General features: G+C 35.1%; 1 protein-coding gene across 1 annotated transcript in view; it reads left to right on the forward strand.

The window, feature by feature from the left end:
* The window catches only part of RIMS1 (regulating synaptic membrane exocytosis 1), a 229,782-nt gene that overhangs the window by 118,725 nt on the left and 90,610 nt on the right, over positions 1-20,447 (forward strand). Inside the window, exons 24-29 of the mRNA XM_035893091.1 lie at positions 1,042-1,125; positions 5,459-5,536; positions 7,639-7,710; positions 13,098-13,280; positions 14,587-14,699; positions 20,286-20,315. Of these exons, the coding sequence (XP_035748984.1) occupies positions 1,042-1,125; positions 5,459-5,536; positions 7,639-7,710; positions 13,098-13,280; positions 14,587-14,699; positions 20,286-20,315 (560 nt within the window). The remainder of the gene's footprint in view (positions 1-1,041; positions 1,126-5,458; positions 5,537-7,638; positions 7,711-13,097; positions 13,281-14,586; positions 14,700-20,285; positions 20,316-20,447) is intronic.

A 20,447-nucleotide genomic window follows, 5' to 3' on the forward strand; every position in this document is an offset into this window, starting at 1 on the left:
TGAAACCTCTGAAAGATCTACCTAACTGTTCAAGTGATGCAAGTCTCCTTGAAAGCTTTGTTATTTGCATGTTCCATAAATCAAACCCTTTTCCTTGTAACATGGACTGGAAGGATGCCTCAGAAAGTGAAATATTAGAATATATAGATATTAACTGTACAGAGTTTATGTAAACATTTTACTGTTCGTAATTTAATCAGTATATTTTGATTTTGTAAATTGTTACACATACACTTTTACTATTATAACCACATAATATCCCAACAAAATAAGCAACACCAATCTATAGTATAGTATATACAATTCTAAATTAAATGAGCTTTTTCAAGAAAAAAGTAAGACACCAGTTTTCATTCACAATTCAGGTCCTTTTTGTTACATTTAATTATGTAACATAATCTGCTGGCATGTACTGCCAGGATACAGAGAGATGATCAGGCTGCACACACTTTAGATATACATTTTTAAATGAAAAAAAAAAAAAACAAAAAAAACCCCAATACTTGTACACAAATGTGTGTAGCTTTGTTGAAGCTCATCTCTCATTGTGTTCCAGAAAAGGGTCACTTTATGCCTTAGAATTTTTCTTATAATTCCTAGTCCTATATTTTTACTGAGAATCCGTTTTTCAGTGTAAAGAGCTAGGAGAGATGGCTTTAACAAAATACCAGCCAGTAGTCGACAGAAAATGATGGTCATACGGTCTTTGAAAAGCTCTTCTAGAATTACAACTTCCTATGTGAATGGCAGGCTTTTAGATAGTCTAGCATTTGAGAATATTTGAAAACTTAATGGTAGACTATGTAAAAGATTCATATCGGTCTAAATTCTGCATCTTTGGGCATACATTCTCTTTGTTTCAACTTTAATTTTTCTGCAGCCATAAAAATAGTATACTTGGGAATTAGAAAACTGCTAGGAAAAAACCAATTACTTTTAATTACTTTTTGGGGTATTTTTCCAGTCCCAAATCCCATATATTTAATATTATCACAAACTAAATATCCTATTTTTTTCCTGTTTTATTGAACGGGCAAACAGGGGTAGATGGTCCCCCTCCCTAGAGAGGAGACGACCTACTAGTCCCAGGATTCATATCCAGCATGCATCTCCGGAGGATGACAGGTACTAGTCAACTCCTCCCAGTTGAAAAGTGGCTTACTGCATCTTGCACTCTCGGAGGAGTACACTGAAAGTTAAAATTATGCATATATGTAGAGAGAGACTTACAACCTCCAGAAGCCCAAAATAAAACAGCAGCTTATATATTATTTCTGCATTTTGTTGAACTGTTATAAAGCACCTAGGAATTAATGTCTTTTTTTCTGTTTGCCTGAATGGTCACAAACCATGAAATAGGATGTCTAATACAACAGGACATCATCTGTGTTAATGTTCTTTAGTCTGTTTTTACCTGCTTCTGTAAATGTTGGTGGTGTTTTCACTGTGGTGCTTTATAATATGATAAATATTTGTTGTAGAGCCTGTTCTTGTCTAGGTGTTTATTTTTATGTTTACTGGTGGGTGTTGTTTTTTTTGTTTTTTTTTTTTCCTTTGTTAAACAAACTGGCACTAAGGGGAAAAACCCCCACAAACTGGTATGTTGGAAGTCTTGGTAACACTTGATAGTCGATGTATGTAAAAATTGGCACTGTTCGTAAATTCTGTCCTAAATCAGGATGGTCTCCATGGAACAGGTTTTCCTAACAAGGTAGGTTTTCGTTAAAAACACCAGTGCTTTAAATAAATTTTATGCTGCATACCAGCTATGATTAATAGAAGCATCTTTGGTTTTCTCTTGTCATGAACTTTCTAGTCAAATCAGTTTTGGTATTCTATTGCTTTGGCAGTAGTAATTTTTTCGGTATTTTTTTCTCCATATAGAATGGGGCAGGGGAGTAAGAAGACATAATTTCTATTGAGATGCTAATTCAAAATTTTCCCTTCAAACTTTTTGTGTTATAGTAAATGGCAGGATACCCATGGTTCATGTAAATAATCCACACATGTGTAAACTCTTCGAATTTGCACTTAAAAATGTAAGACTGGTATATGGATAAAACTCATTTACTGTAGTGTTAGTGCTTACCTTCTGCTGAAGTCTATCTGCAGTACTTATATTTGTACTGTAATTTGTTGTGTTTGCTTGATACTGGATGTATTCCAGTAGTAAAAGGCGGGAAGAGTGTAATACTGTTTGGATAGCATTTCTTTCTTTATTTGAGTAAAGCAGCATTATAAATTATAAAACTAAATTTGTGAAACGTAACTTCAAAATTTTGGCAACGTGTCCCTTTGATGGGACAGCTATTAATACTTTACAAATGTACTTTGTATCTTTTAGGCATTTTTAAGTAATTTCACTTCCTATTTTTCAAGTCAATGGAAATACTGTCTTTGACTTCAGTGGATCAGACTTGATAATATCTTGTTGTCATTGAAGTGATTAGAATTAAATCATAATCATATCACATATCAGTGAAACGAGGTTTTCATCTAAATACTGCCATCCTTAATGGAGAATTGTAAGCCTTTAGATGTCAGCCAAAGTTTTGTGGAGAAAGACTGAAATCATCTAATAATCTGTTAGCAAACATATTACAGTAAAGGACCTGTAGGATATGGAATCTATTATGGGAAAGACTTAGAGCTGGAGAAACAGCAGTCTAATGTTCTTACTGAAATGAATGCCACCTTGTGCTTGGAAGTCTTGCAGGTAATCTGGTCACCAGATCCCAGTGATGCAGTCAGTGATGAACGTAGAATGTGTTTAGGCTAACCCCAATCCTGATGACTGGTTGCAGCCTCCCTGTTCCAGGATCTTTCTCCCAGATTAAGAGGAGTTTGGAGAATATTGGGCTCTTTGCATTGCATCCCCAATACAAAGTTAATAGCCCACCTTGTGCATAGAGAGAGTATCAGTGAGGGAATCACAGGTGCTTTACCTTTGTTTTCTACCCTTTAAGTTTAGATTCATTCTGATTATTTCGCATAGCTTTGGCAGTTGGCCAACACCACTGAGTTCTGTAATTTATGGGTTTTTAAGATGTGCTCATATCAATTTGACAACTGATGCAGTGGGTGTCAGGGAATGAGCATCTGATGGATTGGCAGGGGTAACTAACTAACTGCTTATCACCGCTTTCAGATCGTATTTTCACAGATTAATTGACTTTGACAGATGTCATCTTACTCTTAATTTGAATACATTCCAGATTTATCTTACAAGTTGGCCCAATTTGCATATAGGGTGCAATCAAGACGATCTATTTCTGAATACATTTCTTAAACACAACATGCGTTATCTCCAATTTTAATCAATTAAACTCCATTTTTGCAACATTGTATTTATTGGCAATGATTCATAAGATAAATTTTAGTAAAGGTCTTGGCAAGATTGTTGTTATTCTGGAATTCATTCATTTGCCATGTTGGAAAAAGTGACTCCTTGATGCACCCTGACAAGTTGAAGACATGAGTTATATGTTATTTCTGTTTTAAGAATTAACAAATTTTTGGTTAGTATCATGTATTTCTTTAAGACATTTTAAAGAATAAGTTTTGGGTTGAATTTGATAGCATCATTTCTGGGAGGGTTTTTTTTTTGTTTTTATATTAGAAATGAGAATTGGAAAGTGTCTAAAGTGAAAGACTTCCTGGTAACTGGATAACTCTGAAATTGTGAAACTGAAAGTGATGATAAAAACAAGGAGTCGAAGTTGAGCATTTAATGATAGGTGGGAATTTTATTCAGACTGTTCTTTTTGAGAAGCCTGCATATAATTTCAGCATATAACCAAGACTGGATAAAATAAGCCTTTTAAAAAAATGAATTTCCATATACTTTCAGATAAGAGAAGTAGCTTTTGGCAGTCATGCATGCATCTGTAAGAATGCTTGTCCAAGAGTCATCCTGAAGCTAGCTGTAGAGCAAGTACCCTTCTGGTACTTCCATGAAGAGAGCTTGAGGTGTGCCATGCACTGCCAGTGGCAGACTGATTTGGCCTGGATGATCCTTTCCTGTCTTTCCAGCAACACTATGTGACTTGATCAGGGAGACAGTTTTGCAAGACATGAATTGAAGTGCTAGGAATGAGTGTGAAGAGCTACCAAGCCTTCAGAGTAGTTGTGACCTCTCAGTTCACATACCGCATGCATCCAGCCTTTTGGAAATCTTCAGGGAAAATCAAGAAGTATTGAACATGACATTCTTGATGGCCTTAAGGCTGTGTAAATGAACAGACCCACTGCAAACCACTGAGGTCTCTTGTACAAGCCAGTAATAAATAATTTTAAATGTTAGACACTGAATTTTATAAAAGTGTTTATTTTGTCACTTTAGGAATAGTAATTTTTAATTTAGATAAGAATATTACCATATTTCTCTGTGCAGATTGTGTTTACACTCAACAGCAATATAAATACTTTGAGGCACATGGGTCCTTGCAACATGAACTGTGACTAGCTTGTCTATAGATAAAATATTATGTAGTGCTTGCCTATATACATAGCAAGGCCCTATTGATCAGTGATGTGGTGTGACAGTTGGTGTATTTATGAGCTTAAAGAGAAATTTTAACATTTCCTCATCATAATGGAGGTATAGATGCAAATTTATTACATACCCTAGATTACTAGTACACTGCAAATTTTGCCAAGTTTTCTCATTAAAAGCCAAATTTGAAATTTTAAAAAATATCTTACTTTGATACACCTTATCAAGAAAACAGTATCTTTTACCATATGTTCCATAAAACCCTAATAATAAACCAACAAGCTAATAATATTTATGCCAAATTGAAAGCTGTGAACAGATTCTGAGGTTCTTCAGCAGCTTCAACAGAAATGAGAATAATATAGAAATTAAGAAATATTCTGAACTTCATTTGAATTTTTTTGAAAGTTGAGTCAGTTACTCTACTGTGCTATTGAATTGTTAATTATTACTGTAGCAGACAGGCTGGCAGCAGAATATGAAGTTTTCATCAAAATATGTGAAATTAAGAAATCTACTTGCATTTTCAGGAGAATTTCACAATATAACGACAAAATATGAATTTTTCAAATTCCTAGGGGAAGATGTTCTGTATAGGTCTATATATTAATCTAATGAATAGTATGATAATTCGCAAGAAGGATAATGGCAACTATTAAGCCACAGTGCTGCTGTTCAGCATGTAGAATATAAAGGTTTTTTAAAAATGTTGTTGTGGCTTTCATTCTGTGCTTTATTACATCTTAGACTGTTGATATTATGTCTAAAAAATTTAAAATTTCCTTAAAGTGTATGGATTAAATCAATGGAAGGGGAAATGAGAAATACTGCCTTTCTCAGCAGATTTTTATGCTTTTGGTTTATATATTTGACTGCATGTCTCCACCTTCACTGCATGTGACCATCTCTCTGTTTCTGCTCATTCTGTCCAAATTCACATCCATGTTTCCAAATTTTGTGAAGAACAAGGACGCTGGAGTCTTGCATTCCAAAACAGGACAGTGTAGACCACCTAAGTGCTAAACCTGGAGCAGCACAGAGGTATCCTTATTTACCTAAATCATAGTTCCAAGTAAATGAGGTACTGGTTATAGTATATTCTTTGTGTGCTCTGCATAATTCTTCCACATATTTAGGTTTTTTTCTCTTTTTATGTATAATTACATATATGCATGTATTGTTCATAGATAATATTTAATCCTCCATAAAGTACATTTAAGAGGTAAATTTGAGTATGACATGAGTGTTCTTATCCCCAATGCATTCTTCGTACATTGTATGTAAGCATGAAAGGACACCTACCTGTAAATATGTACCTGCCAACGCTCGTGGTGTGCTCAAGCTGAACCAGGACTGCGAGTGCTGTAGTACCTGTTGAGCTATATGGAATTGTATACAGCATCACCTTAGCAAGAGGAAGGAAAGAGAAAGGAAATTGTGATTTTAAACATATTTCTAATGTGTGCTTCTCGCAAGGGCAGCACAGAGAGCAGAGAATAGTGCTATATATTACTTTGTCACTTCACAGGAAAGCATTTCCTGCTCTCAGCTTTTCCATCCTACAGAGAGTAGTCAGTATGAGCTTTTTTTTTTTGCACATAATGTCACAGTCTAAGCAATGACATAAGGAGTAAGAGGATAATAAGCCCCATAACCAGCCAAACAGAAAAATAGAGGGTGACATCATTTGAGTGATAAAGCTGCTGCCTTCAGTGGTTCTAACCATAACTTCAAATATTTTGCTAACCTTCGGTTTTAAGTAAAGCTGCAGGATTTAATTTTTGCTCGTGCAAAAAACATTTTGTTGGAGCATACTGTATCACAATATAATGCTCATCAAATATTTCAGTGGGTACAAATCATGAAAGCCCACTGTGATTATATTCCTTGGATATAATTTGGTGTTATAGCTGTTAAGATATCTTCCAGTTCAGACACTGGATTACTCTTTATAACCACAAAAATTTAAAGGAAACTATATATTTTTTTAAATATTATCTTTATCTATTTGTTTTGCCCACAGTAATTCTTTTATAACTCAATGTATGACATTGATTGTGTCATTGCAAGTTCCTATCATGTTTCTTGCACCGGTGTAAGATGCAGGTTAGGGTTTGTCAACATTTCTGGTCTATCAATGAATAATCATCACTCCCTGCTTTTGACCACTCCTGAAGTATTGTATGTACTTTTTATTCTAAAAAACTAAAACACAGATGATTGTCAGAGATTTAAAATTGTAAATCCTGATTTGTAAATGCTCACATTACTGTGGATAGTAATGGAAATTTTGGAACACACAAGACTTGCAGAGATTTTCATAGGATATTTATAGTCCTGGGTCATAATGGTGAAGCATGATTTACCTTTGTTCTCACGTTTATTGACTCATATTACTGTGCCTTGTTCTTATTTGCTATCAGAGTAAATGCTTAGATTGTCAGAGGTAACCAGTGCCTCACTATCCAAATGTCAGATGAATTCTGTGAAAGAGTTCTGTGGGAAAGGAGTGAAGGAATGAAATAAACTTCTAGCTTACTGATATTGACTAGAAAAAAATTAGAATTGTTTTAAACTGTTTCTCAAAAACTTTAAAAAGTTTTAATACAGTGATATTTTTGAGAAGCCAAGTTTTTATTAATATAGTGACAGTATTATTTAAATCTGATATGATGCAATATTTGTTTTGCTTTTGAAATTCAGATTTAAAAGCAATTTTTAAAGTTCAGGTTTCAATAGTATTTTCTGGTCCTTCCTGCAACATTTTTTTCCTGCTGTCTACTCTGCATTTGTTTTTCATGCTGTGAAGAGAGGACTAAAAGGCCTCTAAGGAGGCACTGTTTCTAATCGCATACAGCCTGTGAGGTGGGAACTAGCTGCACCATTCAGTCAGGATTGATGTTATCTATCTCCCCTGTTTTGGTACCTCATAACTTTCACATCATCAGCCTCAATCAAACCCAATCGGGGCCATGTGTCTCAAGCCTCAAATCACCAGCCTGTTCATGAAGACAGTTGTCACTTTTTCATTTGTCAACCATTTCTGTTATTAGCTTTACAATACATTACTAAATATATAATCTTCATATTTTTGTATTCTTTTTCTTCTTTGTTTATTTCTTTTCTGACATATCATTTCACAGGCAGTCCAGAAAAGTGGAAAGATATAGCAGCCAAAAACAAACTAGGAAAGGCTCCGCAACTGAAACAGAAAGGTAGGATTGCTGATTGATGACTGAACATCTCTTATAATCAATCTGATTCCAGTGTTTGGAACATACCTCTAATACAACTTTTAAAGAAGAAAATTTGTGACAGTACCAAAAGTTATGTTGTTGTCATTTACAGTATTATTTACTTTGTATCAATATTATTAGCACTGTTTGCTGTGTTGCATACCTACAGAATTTTTCTGGCATTCTCCATCGTTGCACATAAACTCAGTGGTAAAGATTAGCAGTCCATACATTTTATGAGCCAAAATCTGAGACCCGTTGCCACTATCTTGGTCTCTATAAGATGAAATTTGGAAATGTGTAACATATTTCGTTAGTATGGGACTAAACCTTTTCTGTGCTTCACAATGATCTTTTTTCAAAAAATCTCACCCATTTTACAATAACTTTGAGGATGAGAAAAATATAATAACAGGTTAATAATTCAAGATGTCTCTGATCAAATTAATTTCCCTTTATAATATGAAAATGTTGCTACACATTTAAATTAAATATAGAAAATTTTGTAATTATCATTACATAAAGTTAATATAAATACTGGGACTTTAACCTTTGTATTCACTGAATTTTGCTGTACTTGTATTATCATTGTAACTTTTAGCTTTGATGCTACAATAGTATAGGATTATGTATTTAAATTCTTAAGAAAAAGTGAAAAAAAAGTATGCGAAATCATAAGTACATCTAGTTAAGTTTTAAACCCTGTGTATTAGCTGAAATAAGAGTAGTGAGGAGGGGTGAGATCCTCTCTTTGTCAGAAACAGATTTATGTTATCTTGATTAGCAGAGGAGCAATGTACATCTCTACATTGTGATGGTTGAAAAATTTCCATGAACAACACAGACACAATTTTTTTTTCAATTAAAATGCACATTATGTAGCAAAATTTCAGAGCTTTTATTTTATTTTACTGCTTCAAGTCCCAGATTATCATTCCTGATCCAAAAGCAATGGTTACATTTTTCTTGGGTTTGATGATTCTGTTGTCACAACAGCCCAGGTGCTTTTTCAGACCAGAGAAATTACCTAAATGATGGCTGAAATCCTTGCTGTGTTTAAATCAGGAACAGTTTTGCCATTCAGGTCACTAAAGCCATTTATTCCCCCCTTTTTTTTTTCCTAACTTCTGAAGAGTAAGAGGAGCCACTGGGACTGAGGTCCAAGGAGCTCACCGTTCTTGATAACCATTCAGACTGTATGGTTAGAAAGTTTGGCATGAAACTGAGAGGGAAGATAAGGAGGGAAACAGATACGAAGCAAATGGGAGGGGAAAAAATGGGAACATAAACATAAACTAGAAAGTATGGCAACAGGAAGGAAAGGAAAATGTAAGAGAATCTGATGCCAAAAGGGCAGAGCAAAAGGAGTGAGAGACAGTGGCAGAATACAAAAGGGAATCCCGCGACACTTGCAGTTGGACAAATCAGTGCATCTGTGTTTGTGTTTACATTTCAAACCCGATAGTTCAGTGTGTGAACTGGGGGCATCTTTCTTCTACAGATGTTAAGATCACTGCATAGGTCAAAACCATGTACCTCAATAAATCCTATTTACACTAATTAGTATTTTACACTAATCTCAATATATGGAAGTTGTAAATCATAATCTTGAAATACTTAGAATTTCAGATATTGCAGGGGCTATAGGAAGTCATTTGCAGGGACTGTGATTATGAGGTGATATGCTGAATACAGCAGTAGCCCATGGGCTCCATCTCTAAGGGTAAGCATGTAGCTGTATTTATGAAGAGGCTTTTATGAGGCTTCGGCAATTGTTTCTCTGCTTGAAATGACCAGTCCAGGTCTGAAATGTTGACATTTTTTTTTCCTGGATATTACAAAGCTTCCTTTTCTGTTTATAATGTATGATTGATGATTTATTCATGTCTATGAGAAAGCATGAGTCTGGAGGCCACTGTGGAATATCACTACAGTGTCTATATACAGAATTTATATGGGATTGAATGGATTGGAAGTTGATACTTCAGTCATTCCTATGCTGGGATAAATTTGGTGTTGATATGGTAATGACTGTAGTCACTAGTGCTAGTGTTTGGGGGGGGAGGTTGTTGTTGGTTTGGGGTTTTTTAGTGTTTTGGGGGGAGATTTGGTTGTTTTTTTTTAAAAAAAACATTGTGAAGTCGCTTTTCACAGGTGATTAGGAAAACAAAACAGAACAAAAAAAATCTGGTGGGTCTTTTTTTCCCCTGAAGTTAAGCAAAGTTACCAAAAGTATTTAGCTACATTTTTACTTTCCAGAAAAGAAAAGCCAGCTCTGATTTGTAATGATCTTAACAGCGATGAACCCAGTGCAACAAGTGCATAGGGAAATGTGAATTGTGCTCCTTATTTTTACGTCTCCATGGGACACGGTGTAGGTTTCTGTTTCCACAAAATGATTCACTGCTATTAGGCGTGAGACGCAAATGTCTAAACAAGTCTGAGTGCTGTAGTTTAGTATTTCATCACAGATATAATATTGCACTAGTGCCAGAAAGTTTTGATAATAGGACAGGCGATTAACTTTCTTGTCAAATGGCAAATATAACTCAAGACTATTTCTTCTTTGAATATCCATTTCTGTCTTAGATTTGGTCTTTATTTTGCAATTTCCAGATCTTGTTGACTATTACCTAAGCAGATTACTGGAATAAGGTATCAGCATGCTATCAGCTTCTCTATAAGGCCTTTCAACATGCTATGTAAGATTAAGTTCTCTATGTCTTGTGATAGCTTAGGAAATGTACATAAAAGGGAAAAAGCAGACCTTTTCAGGATAGTTTACGGAGCCTAACAGTTATTTTAATAATTTGATAAGCCTACCAGATGGGATTCAATAAACTCTTCTGAAGGAGTAAAACTGATTACATGAAAATCAAACATTTTCAGTGCTTATATGAATGAGCAAAACTGTGGTAAAAATTGGTTCATCCCAATCCTTTAACATTTTTTTTTATTTCAGCCCTAACTGCTCACCCCAGAAATGCCAGATTTGAGGTTACCTGTCATATATCTTATGATACATACAGTCTTTAACTGTACTTGCTATATTTTACATAGGACCCTGTGCCAGGAGTGAACTGGATTGGCAATGCTTTCTCATTCCTAGTTTCTCTTTATCGTTCCATAAGTGGCACATGTTTTATTTGGTACATGCCACTGAGGCATCAGTCCAAAGAGAAAGGAATTTTTCTTGTGTGCAGGCAGAGCTAGAACCTGTAGGATTCCCCTGTAAACCATCACCAATTGAATTAATAGGTTTGCTGCTTGAAGTTATCTTCCCCTGTGAGGAACCAGGAGATGAGATACACGTGTACGTGCTTGCTGAGTTCTCATTGCTTACCAGGTGTCATTCCTCTCCCAAATTCTTCTCCTCGCCATACTTATCTCACTTCTGTCTCATGTCCTCAGTCATACACCAGCTTTTGTCTCCCATGCTCATTCCTTTTTGTCTCATTCTACTGATCATCCATTTGCAGACTACTTCCTTGCAGCAACTGATCTTTCATCTAGGCCAGCAAGTCCTTAACTCCATTCTAGTTTTTTCTACAGTTCCCCCTTAGGTCTATTCTTCACTTGCACCCCAAGTAGCATATTCATCTCAGTGTAATACCCCAGCCAATACAGGTCTTAAGCCTAATTTGTCTTCATTTTAGTAAAGCAGATCCTCTGTCTTTCTCTAGTGGAGGGGACAGGTCTGTAAAAGGGGTATTACTGAAAGAGCAGGAGGAAAGTTTCTAAGTCTCGGGTGAATTGTCTGTTCTGTAATGGCAGGACAGACTCTCCTAGTGCTTCGCTGGGCTCTCACATAAATCCCAGGATATTTAGCCTCTAAAATGAGAAAAATCAGAACTGAGAACATGATAACTTCATTAGATTGGAGCATTCTTTCATAATAAAAGCAAGCAAACACTTTCTGGCACGGAGTGGGATCCATATTTACCTTATGGATGTTAAGATGTTTAAACATCTGATAAAACAGATACTTAAAAGCTGATTGTATTAAATAGTTGGCATGGATTACTTTTACAGTCAGCATGGAGAAACAGACATTTTCAGAATTCAGCTCATCTTCGTTGTTGTAAGCATCTCTTATAATCAGGGGAATCTGTCTCTGCAAGAGTGTTACAGTTATCACCAGGGCAAGCCAGGAGTTAAGCTACAGAAGCGTTAGTTTTAAGAAAGAGAATATAACAAGGGTAACCGAAACCTGGTTTTGTTGCCTTGTGATGGGACTTCCACATAAACTGTTACTGATGAAATGGCTTTGAAACCAAACCTGCTTGTTATCCTTGGTAGGAATCTGCACGTTACCTCATACATACTTTTATTTTTAGGATGTCTTTGCAGAGTATGATAGTCATATGAGCTAGAAAGCCCCTTGGTTACTTTGACTGTATCTTGTGGGAAAGTTGTGCTGGGTGTGTGAAGGGAGACTTCCCAAGTCTGCCGAAATTAAAAAAAAAACAAAAAAAAAAAACAAAAAAAAACCAAACAAAAAACCCAAAACAAAACAAAAAAACACCAAACCAAAAAACAACAAACCAAAAAAAACATAATGAAATGATTTCACAGGAAACTGAAATTTCTGAAATAACAGCAGATACAGTAGTACCATTTACAAAATGCTGCACTGTTGTGAAACCAAGGAAGAGTAAAAAGGCACAGTTAGAATACTTTGTCACTCTCCAAACTTGAAATATTTCAGGTTATCTTATACTTGCAGTGTATGCAATTATTTAACTAGTAATATTTATGCTTTATTGTACTAACATGATTAATCATTTTACTGCATATTTTAATTATATTTTTATTAGCGTTCCTTCAAAACTGTATTTCTGTTTTAGGGCTTACAGCAGAAAGATCCTTAAATAGACTCGTTATTTCAAACTCCTAAGGAAAGCAAGGGAATTACTTGGTTTGTGCTTACATATTCTCCTTTTTTAAGACACTAATGGAAATCCAGTTAATATTTTTAATAAAGATAAGGGTATGTTTTTGAAACAGAAATGCTTTGTGATAAAACTAGGTATTCTTAGCCTACTCTGTGCTAGTATTTATGTCATACATGTTGTTAGCTTGTGTTTGCTGTGTTTAAGATGCAGCTAGAGTTTTTGGCCAACTGTCCGCTACATGCAGTGCGGTTCAACAGTTCCACAATTAGGGTCATGTGTATCTGCCGTGGTGAGTGTTCTGCAGTTCATCATTTTGAAAATGGATTTGCATTCAGAATTAATAACTTCAATCTGAAATGTCAACCCTGGTCCTGCAGCCAGGATTTGCAATGTTCTTTGGTGGAGGGGGGCATGGGAAGGTATGCCTAGAGCTAACAACTGAACAGTTTCTTTTTGGCCCTGATGTTTTAGGGGTCTGCTACCATGTCTTTCTAGAAGGGGACTTCCAACCCCACGAACGACTGAACAGCCAGTTATTAGGGGAAAGCATCACGCTCGCTCAAGGTCGAGTGAGCACTCTAGTATCAGACCCTTATGCTCTGTACATCACCTAGCGCCCGGAGGGTCGGCGCCGTCTTCTCCACTTCTGACAAGGTTGCTATTATGTGTACAGCACAGCTTTCATGTTCTGCCTCCCAGGTGTCAGTGTGGTGTTGTACTTTCCTGAGCATACATGGCGCGTTCACTCATTCTGGCACTGTAGATTATCCTCTCTTCATGGTATTTACACTTCTCCCATATCCTTTACACCTCCTATTTCACCGTCCAAATGGTACTTCTTACTGTTGAACTTAAATAGTTATGCAATGTCAGAGTGAAAAATTGGCTGTGTTTTGTCATTCCATTGTTGTGTTTTGTTCTGTATCCATATGAAAATTATCAAAGTATTTTGCTTAAACACTGTGCAGGAAATCACTCTGATCTTATAGGCTAAGAGAAAGTCAGTTGATCTACCTGATGTGAAAGCCAACAATATTTTGAACTTGCTCAAACGTGTTACTTAATATTGCAAACTATCTACTTGCAACCTTAGTGTAGTGAACAGTGCTTATCCACTGTAGTGAGTGTGATATTACTGTAACTGGCAGGGACATTTAATAGTAAGCTCTCCCTCTCAGCGGTCTGCTTCTTCTCATCTTTGTTTTACTTTCTTAAACGTTTTTCCTAGTTATTAGAGGTGGCCCTACTTATTTTAAATGCAAACTTATCAGCGTTCCAAAGGTGTTTGATGTGTTACACTCAGATGCTGTATGTATGTGTAAGAAAAGAAGTAGCCAGGGTGCTGTGAAATAATGGCAGCTAGAATTCCGCCAAAGGGTTTAGGATACTTACTTAGGTGAGAATATTAAAAATCTTGTACATTCTTCACACGTACACACACATGCACTCCTTCAATGGCAAGGTTAAAGGTCTTTTTCCTTTGAGTTGAGGGAAGAACAATGCATTATCCCATGGGAATAGATACTTGCTGTCCAGTTCTGTCTGGTCTTCTGCAGTTACTGAATCAGCACAAAGGAAATACTAAAGTTTTTAGAATCTATAGCTGGCATTTTGTATTGCCCTTGTACCAATGCAGGAGAACATACGTAAATTGTGAGTCATAATCATAAATGGTTCTTAGGGAGCTGCTTTTCGTTCAGTGTTTTTTGACTAGTAGTTTATTAAAAAAAACCCAAACAACAAAACAAAGGAAAATATTTTTCCTTAGTTGAAGATAGTTAGAGAAATTAAACGTGAGACCTTTTAAGTTTACTTAAAAGTATGTGTATATGGCATACACCAAATGCAAACTTATTCAAACCCATCTTCAGTATATGCAACTTAATATGTGTTTAAAGTTCAGAATATAAAAACTCTCTTCATTTGGGTTATTTTACTTCTATCTTAATTTCCTTTGCAGAATACATCAACAAGGAAGTCCCACACAGTCTCCTCCTGCAGACACATCCTTCAGCAGTCGCAGGGGAAGACAGCTACCGCAAGTTCCAGTAAGAAGTGGCAGTATAGAGCAAGGTATCAAATAATGAGCTTATGATAGCTCAAACTCTTTAATTTCTTACCTTTTTTTACTTAAAGTCTACTTTCATAACTACATGTTCAATGCTATAATTCTACCAATAAAGCAATAGAAGAGAATGAAAGCATATTTGTAGTCTGGGAAGTCCAGTAGAGTTTGACCGGTGGATTATTACGCATGGTTTAATTGCCTTAATTTTCTAGTACCCTTTATGTTCGTCTACTTCAAAACTTCCGTTAAAGTCATGGTGGTTTTCAACACAGATCTCGTTTGTATTCAGCAAAAGAAATGATGGGCAAAGATTTTGGCAACATTCTGACATGAGTCTTACTCATTTCATATTCTGTGGTTTATATTAATGGTTGTGCATTGTTAACATAGATTAATAATAAATATCACGTATCTGGTTTTCTTCTGGAGCTCATAGTTCAGCGATTCAAGAATGAAAATAATCACCATGGGAAATGTGAAAGCGTAGGTTATCAGCTCCTTCTTTCTTAAGAATAAACTGATCAGGCAAAGAGTGCTGCTCTTTTCTGAAAAAGACAATGTAGACCCTAGTGGTTGTGGAAGATGTTTTTTACATACTAATATCAAATAAGTATGAATATTGCTGTTTCTTTTTCTAGCAACACAGAGTATGAGCTGTTATGGTAAAATGAAATGGCACAATGGATGATATTTGCATATTCAGGTTTTCTTCCGTGTTTAAAAAGCCTGTTGTCTCATTGACTACAAGCAACAACTGAGATTTCCGTGTGCCACAAGGTTTTCTTCTCTGTGGAAATTAAAGAAATGCTTCTAATGATGAAATACTGTAGTGCATTATAGAACTGTTGGCAGACCGCTTGCTTTAATAGGTAATGTTGCTGACCATGACCTTATCATGATAGATTACCATAGGGGTTTTTTTGTATGATGGCTTACATTAACATGCAATCAGCTTACATTAATTTTAGGGCTTTGAGCTGTGATGACATACTACACCTTCAATTAACACATATAAAAATGTATTCTTGTTTTATACATATGTTCATTCTGAATTATTTATATACTAACACAAGTGAGTTTTATTAATTTTAAACTTTACCTTCGAGTCCTCTCATTTTGTTTTGTAGTGAATCTAGGACTGTCTGGATTATAAACTAGTTATAAAGTACATTTACAGCTTCTATTTCTGCATATTAGTAAGTTGGGAGCTTTTTAGGGAAATGTAACAAGTAATGAATTGCAAATTTCTTTCAAGTTTCTTCTCCAGTTTCAGAATGGTACAATATATAATGATGAATCAGCTTTTAATTTAATGTTAAGTTGGCTTTCCTTTGGATATTCATCTATCATCTTTCTGCTGTTCTTGATAACTGGTGTGTTGAGAATAACATACTAGTTTATGCTTTATTAAAGACATTAGAAATGAATGTAGAACTTACTTGCCATGAAAATGAGTAGAGATGGGATGTGTACAGAAGAGGAAAGAAAAAATTAAAGTGGAGCAGAAGGCTAAAGCTACTCTAGGTTTAGAAAGTTGTCAATACTGTGAACGTCTGTAAAGTAATGCCGTTTCACTGAACTCTTATTTACACGTGTGGTTGATATGCTTGCGTCTTATCTATAAAATGTACAAGTAGAATATGATATGTCGTTTACTTTGTTATATATCATACTGCCTATGTCAAGATGGCTGTATTACAGCACATGGAAACAAAGGCTAAAGAGATTTCCTTCTCTACATAGTACTTTGGTTTTGTCTAAGTGACTGGCTTGTCCTTTTGAAGGGGAGGTTTTCTGATTTTACCCATGTTTAACACTTTGTTCAAGCTGAGAATATATCTGCAGAGAAGTACTAAATTGAATAGATTTTATAAAATGTTTTCAAATGGTTTTGTCAGTATCTTCTGAAATAAGTATGATAGTATGTATAAACTTATACTGTAAGAAATTAAATTCAGTGAGGCCATAAGACCATAGCATTTTCTCTGATTTACAGTATCAAATTTTAATATCAGTTTCACCCCTTTAATCCTCTGATTAAATGAGTATCAGGGTCAAATGGAGTGACTATAAGTGACCTGACCCTAATGTAAGATTGAATCCTTATTGAGGTCTGTAAAAGATTACCATTAACTGTACTTGGAACTGAATTGTGTCCTTAATGATTTAAATTCACAGTCACCATGGATATAGATGATGTCAAAATACAGTGCAATATATAAATGTTATAGGGAGCATTTCAAAATTCTTTGCATTTTCTTCATTTATAAATAAAGCTACTTCTTGATGGTCAGTATTGACATCCTATGTTTCAAGGAAATCCTGTGTGATGTACGATAAGGTATCATTTATATAGTAAAGTACTTTAAACTCTATACAAATTCTGTTTTGTCAGGAAGGTTGAATACACATCTAAATATATTCATCTATGAATCTATGTCTGTTTTACAAATCACAGTAACTGCTGTAAAAAGATTGAATGTGTATCAAGAATGAGTTTTTTATTTGCTGTTTGCATATTCAGGAAGCATAGAAGAATCCAGTGAAGTAATTTTATTATTCTTTGAAGCATTATGGAACACATGAGAATTAATGAAGGACCAAGAGACTGGTAGTGGTTTTCATCTTTTAACTTTTAATCTTAGATTACATTTTTACTCTCATTCTTCAAGCTTTAAATCTCAGTTATAAATGATCATATCCATGCTAATAAGGCTTCTTCTAGGACTGGCATTGAATCTTGGACATTCTTTTGTCATTGTCAAGTTTAGAACTAAAAAAGTGCTTGTTTCCTTGTCTCTGACAGGTGATGTTGTCTTAGTTACTGCTCTGGTCAGCAGTTTTAGAATCATAAAAAGTCAACCTGTGAGAAAATAAGGTAGTTTTAAAAGGTCCTTATTAGTAGACACACTTTGTTTAAAAAAAATCTCATGGAAGTAATTCTTGCAGAGAAGAACAAAGTAGTGGTCCCTGTTCAGCTACAGAAATGGGGTTGGTACTACTGACCAAGAATAGAGAAAAAAAAATCTTAAATTTAGAGGGAAAAGTCCAATTTAAGGACTAAGACCTCAAAACAGCATAATTATGCACACTAGCAAAAAAAAAAAAAAAGCAAAAGGCGTCTTGGTGATTATGTTCTAATGGGGATGGCAGCTTTGTCTAGTTTGCGGGGGGAAGGGAGGTAGCTATTTTCACTTGGAACAATTCTAACTAAATAATATTTTTAGCAACTCCAGTACATGCAGACTTTTTAATGTGGTTGCAGTTAAGATTGTAGGCTTCTGTAACTTTTAGGCAATGCAATTTTAATTTTAATCCTGGTGATATTGAAGGAAGGCATGGCTGTATTTCTTTTCTTTGCAACCCCATCAGCAGTATTTCCTAGAGTGCAAGACACATTGGGATGTTATTGCAGCTAAAGGTCTTGAGATGCTTGAATGTTGAATGTTAGAATGGTATAGGTGTGTCTGTGTGTGTTTGCAAAAACTCACAATTTAGTAGTCATTACCCTAACTTATGCTACTTAAGAAGCGTTTTTTTTATTTCTTTGTTTTAATGGATAATTTTATAAAAGGACCAAATAATATGAAGATGTTTTGGCTCAGTGACTAAAGCAGTGAAATTCTAAGCCATGGTAAGGACAATGCTGTGTTCTCAATATGTCATCCTGTGCCGAGCTCTAAGAGGTTTGCATCAGTGGGTTTTTTATTTGCATCATGTTTGAGTGGAACTGTGCAAATCATTCAGAGGGGTTTGGATTCTGCATTGACTTTCTTTTTCAACTGTGTCTGTAACAACTTTGTTATGTAGGTGTATGGTTTTAAAATTATTCTTCTGTATAAAGCGATCTTTACTCAGTCCGCCCTCTGTCATTACAACTATCACATGTCACAGGAATTCTTGCATGAATAGGATTTGAGGGTGGGTCTCTACGCTCTTGTATAATGGTGAAGGAAATGTATAATGGGATCGAGGAAATTAATACAGCCTGAAGATCTGTAGTGTTTTTTCTACACTCCTTTTTAGCTGCAGTAGATAATATTAGGGATAATCTTAGGAAATCTAGCAAGTGAATAAGAAAAAACATGTTATGTACTATTGAAATTTATGAGCCAGCAAGATAAATGTGCAATGATTGTAGTATAGAAAAAATATTTGAGATCTAATTCATTCAAAACAGGTCTTTCTCCCTGTATCTGCTTCTATTTGGCTCTTCACAGCATGATTTCTTTTTCATAGCCTCGACAATGTGGTTTCATGTTTCAGAAGTCCTGTAATGACAGTAAGGTTTGTGATAATCAGCAGCCTATTTACATGTAAAGAGCATCTGTAAACATCACTGAACGAGTGGGGTTGTATGTGTTACCAGTGGCATATGTTTACGGCAGTAGGCCTTATGCAGTGACCTTTAGAAAAGTGAAAGTGCAACCAACATTAAGTATTGCTGTATCTTAGCTCATGTTAGAAAAAGCTGTGTAAGCTTTGTACATAGCTTGAATGCAGGGTGAAGTGCATGGGGGTGTGTGCTGCTGTTTTGTGGGGAATAGCTACGTTAAACACTACTGGCACTGAACGGGGATTACTTGCATAAAGTTCATGTGTATAATATATGTTCAAGTGTTTAATGTAGTCACATCATAGAGGAATGAAGTGTTTTGATGTCCAGTGTTTCCTTTTAACATATAAGAATCAGAATTTCATACAGAGAATCAGTGTGTTGTCAAATAATACATTTGACTTGCAAATATCGTCTTATATTTAACCAACTTAAGATCCTAAAAAAAATGAATAGCTAGTGAAAACCATTCTGTATATATGTACTTGGTCATTGAAATGTCATTGCAGTGAGAGTATGGTTTGAGTAATGGTAAAAGGTCAAACCATTTCAGTTAAAACCTCTTTTCAGATCCACCAGTATAAAACTTGAGTGGTGAAAGAATAAGTCATTCCAATTTTAGATTTTAGTCTTTTAGCATTGTTTGTTTTGTCTTCATATTTCTGGTTTTATTTTGAAATTATTAGGTGGCACTGCATATTTTGAGGCAGCTTGTGGAATCTTTACTCACGCTGGAGAGTATTTTTTCTCAGCATTGCTAACTCTTGCAAATGAGTTTAAGCCTCATAATTTTTATGGTTTCCTTAAAGACCAATTTTCAGTACTCCAGTGGTTATTGAGTATTACAGATTTCAGTGAATAGAAAATAAATTTGTAACACTCATCATTACAGAAGAGACTTCAGAATCTAAAACAAGCCTACGTGGTTTAGGAGTGAGAGTGATACTTAAAGCAATTTTAAGATTTTTATGTCATTCATAAATTTGGATATGACAATACTGCTCGAGCGGAATACTTAAGAGTCCACAATCTGGATCTCAATAACTTCATTGTTCCTGTTAATTTTAAAGAAAAAGTCATAGGCTTTCTTATTTGTCATGGTTTATCATCTTAATTTTCTACATTACTTTTACATATGCTGGAGTACTGCCTACTGTACATGCCATTGTCACATGTAACACATTTCTTTATCTAACTTTAAATTTGCTGATTTCTTTTTCTGTTTCCATCATTCCGTGCATTTAATTCATTGAAGAGCAAGAGACTTTTAACTCTTCCACAAAAGGTAAATATTTATGTGATTTTCTACAAATGTTTGGCAACTGTTAATACTGGCTTTTTCCTCAATATGTTCCATGTCAGTATATAGTATTTAGTTAACAGTGTTTAATAGGTGAGAAGGTTGTTTCTCAAATAT

The sequence above is a fragment of the Egretta garzetta genome, unplaced genomic scaffold (assembly GCF_000687185.1).
Source record: "Egretta garzetta isolate BGI_Z169 unplaced genomic scaffold, ASM68718v1 scaffold584, whole genome shotgun sequence".
Taxonomy (NCBI): Eukaryota; Metazoa; Chordata; class Aves; order Pelecaniformes; family Ardeidae; genus Egretta; species Egretta garzetta.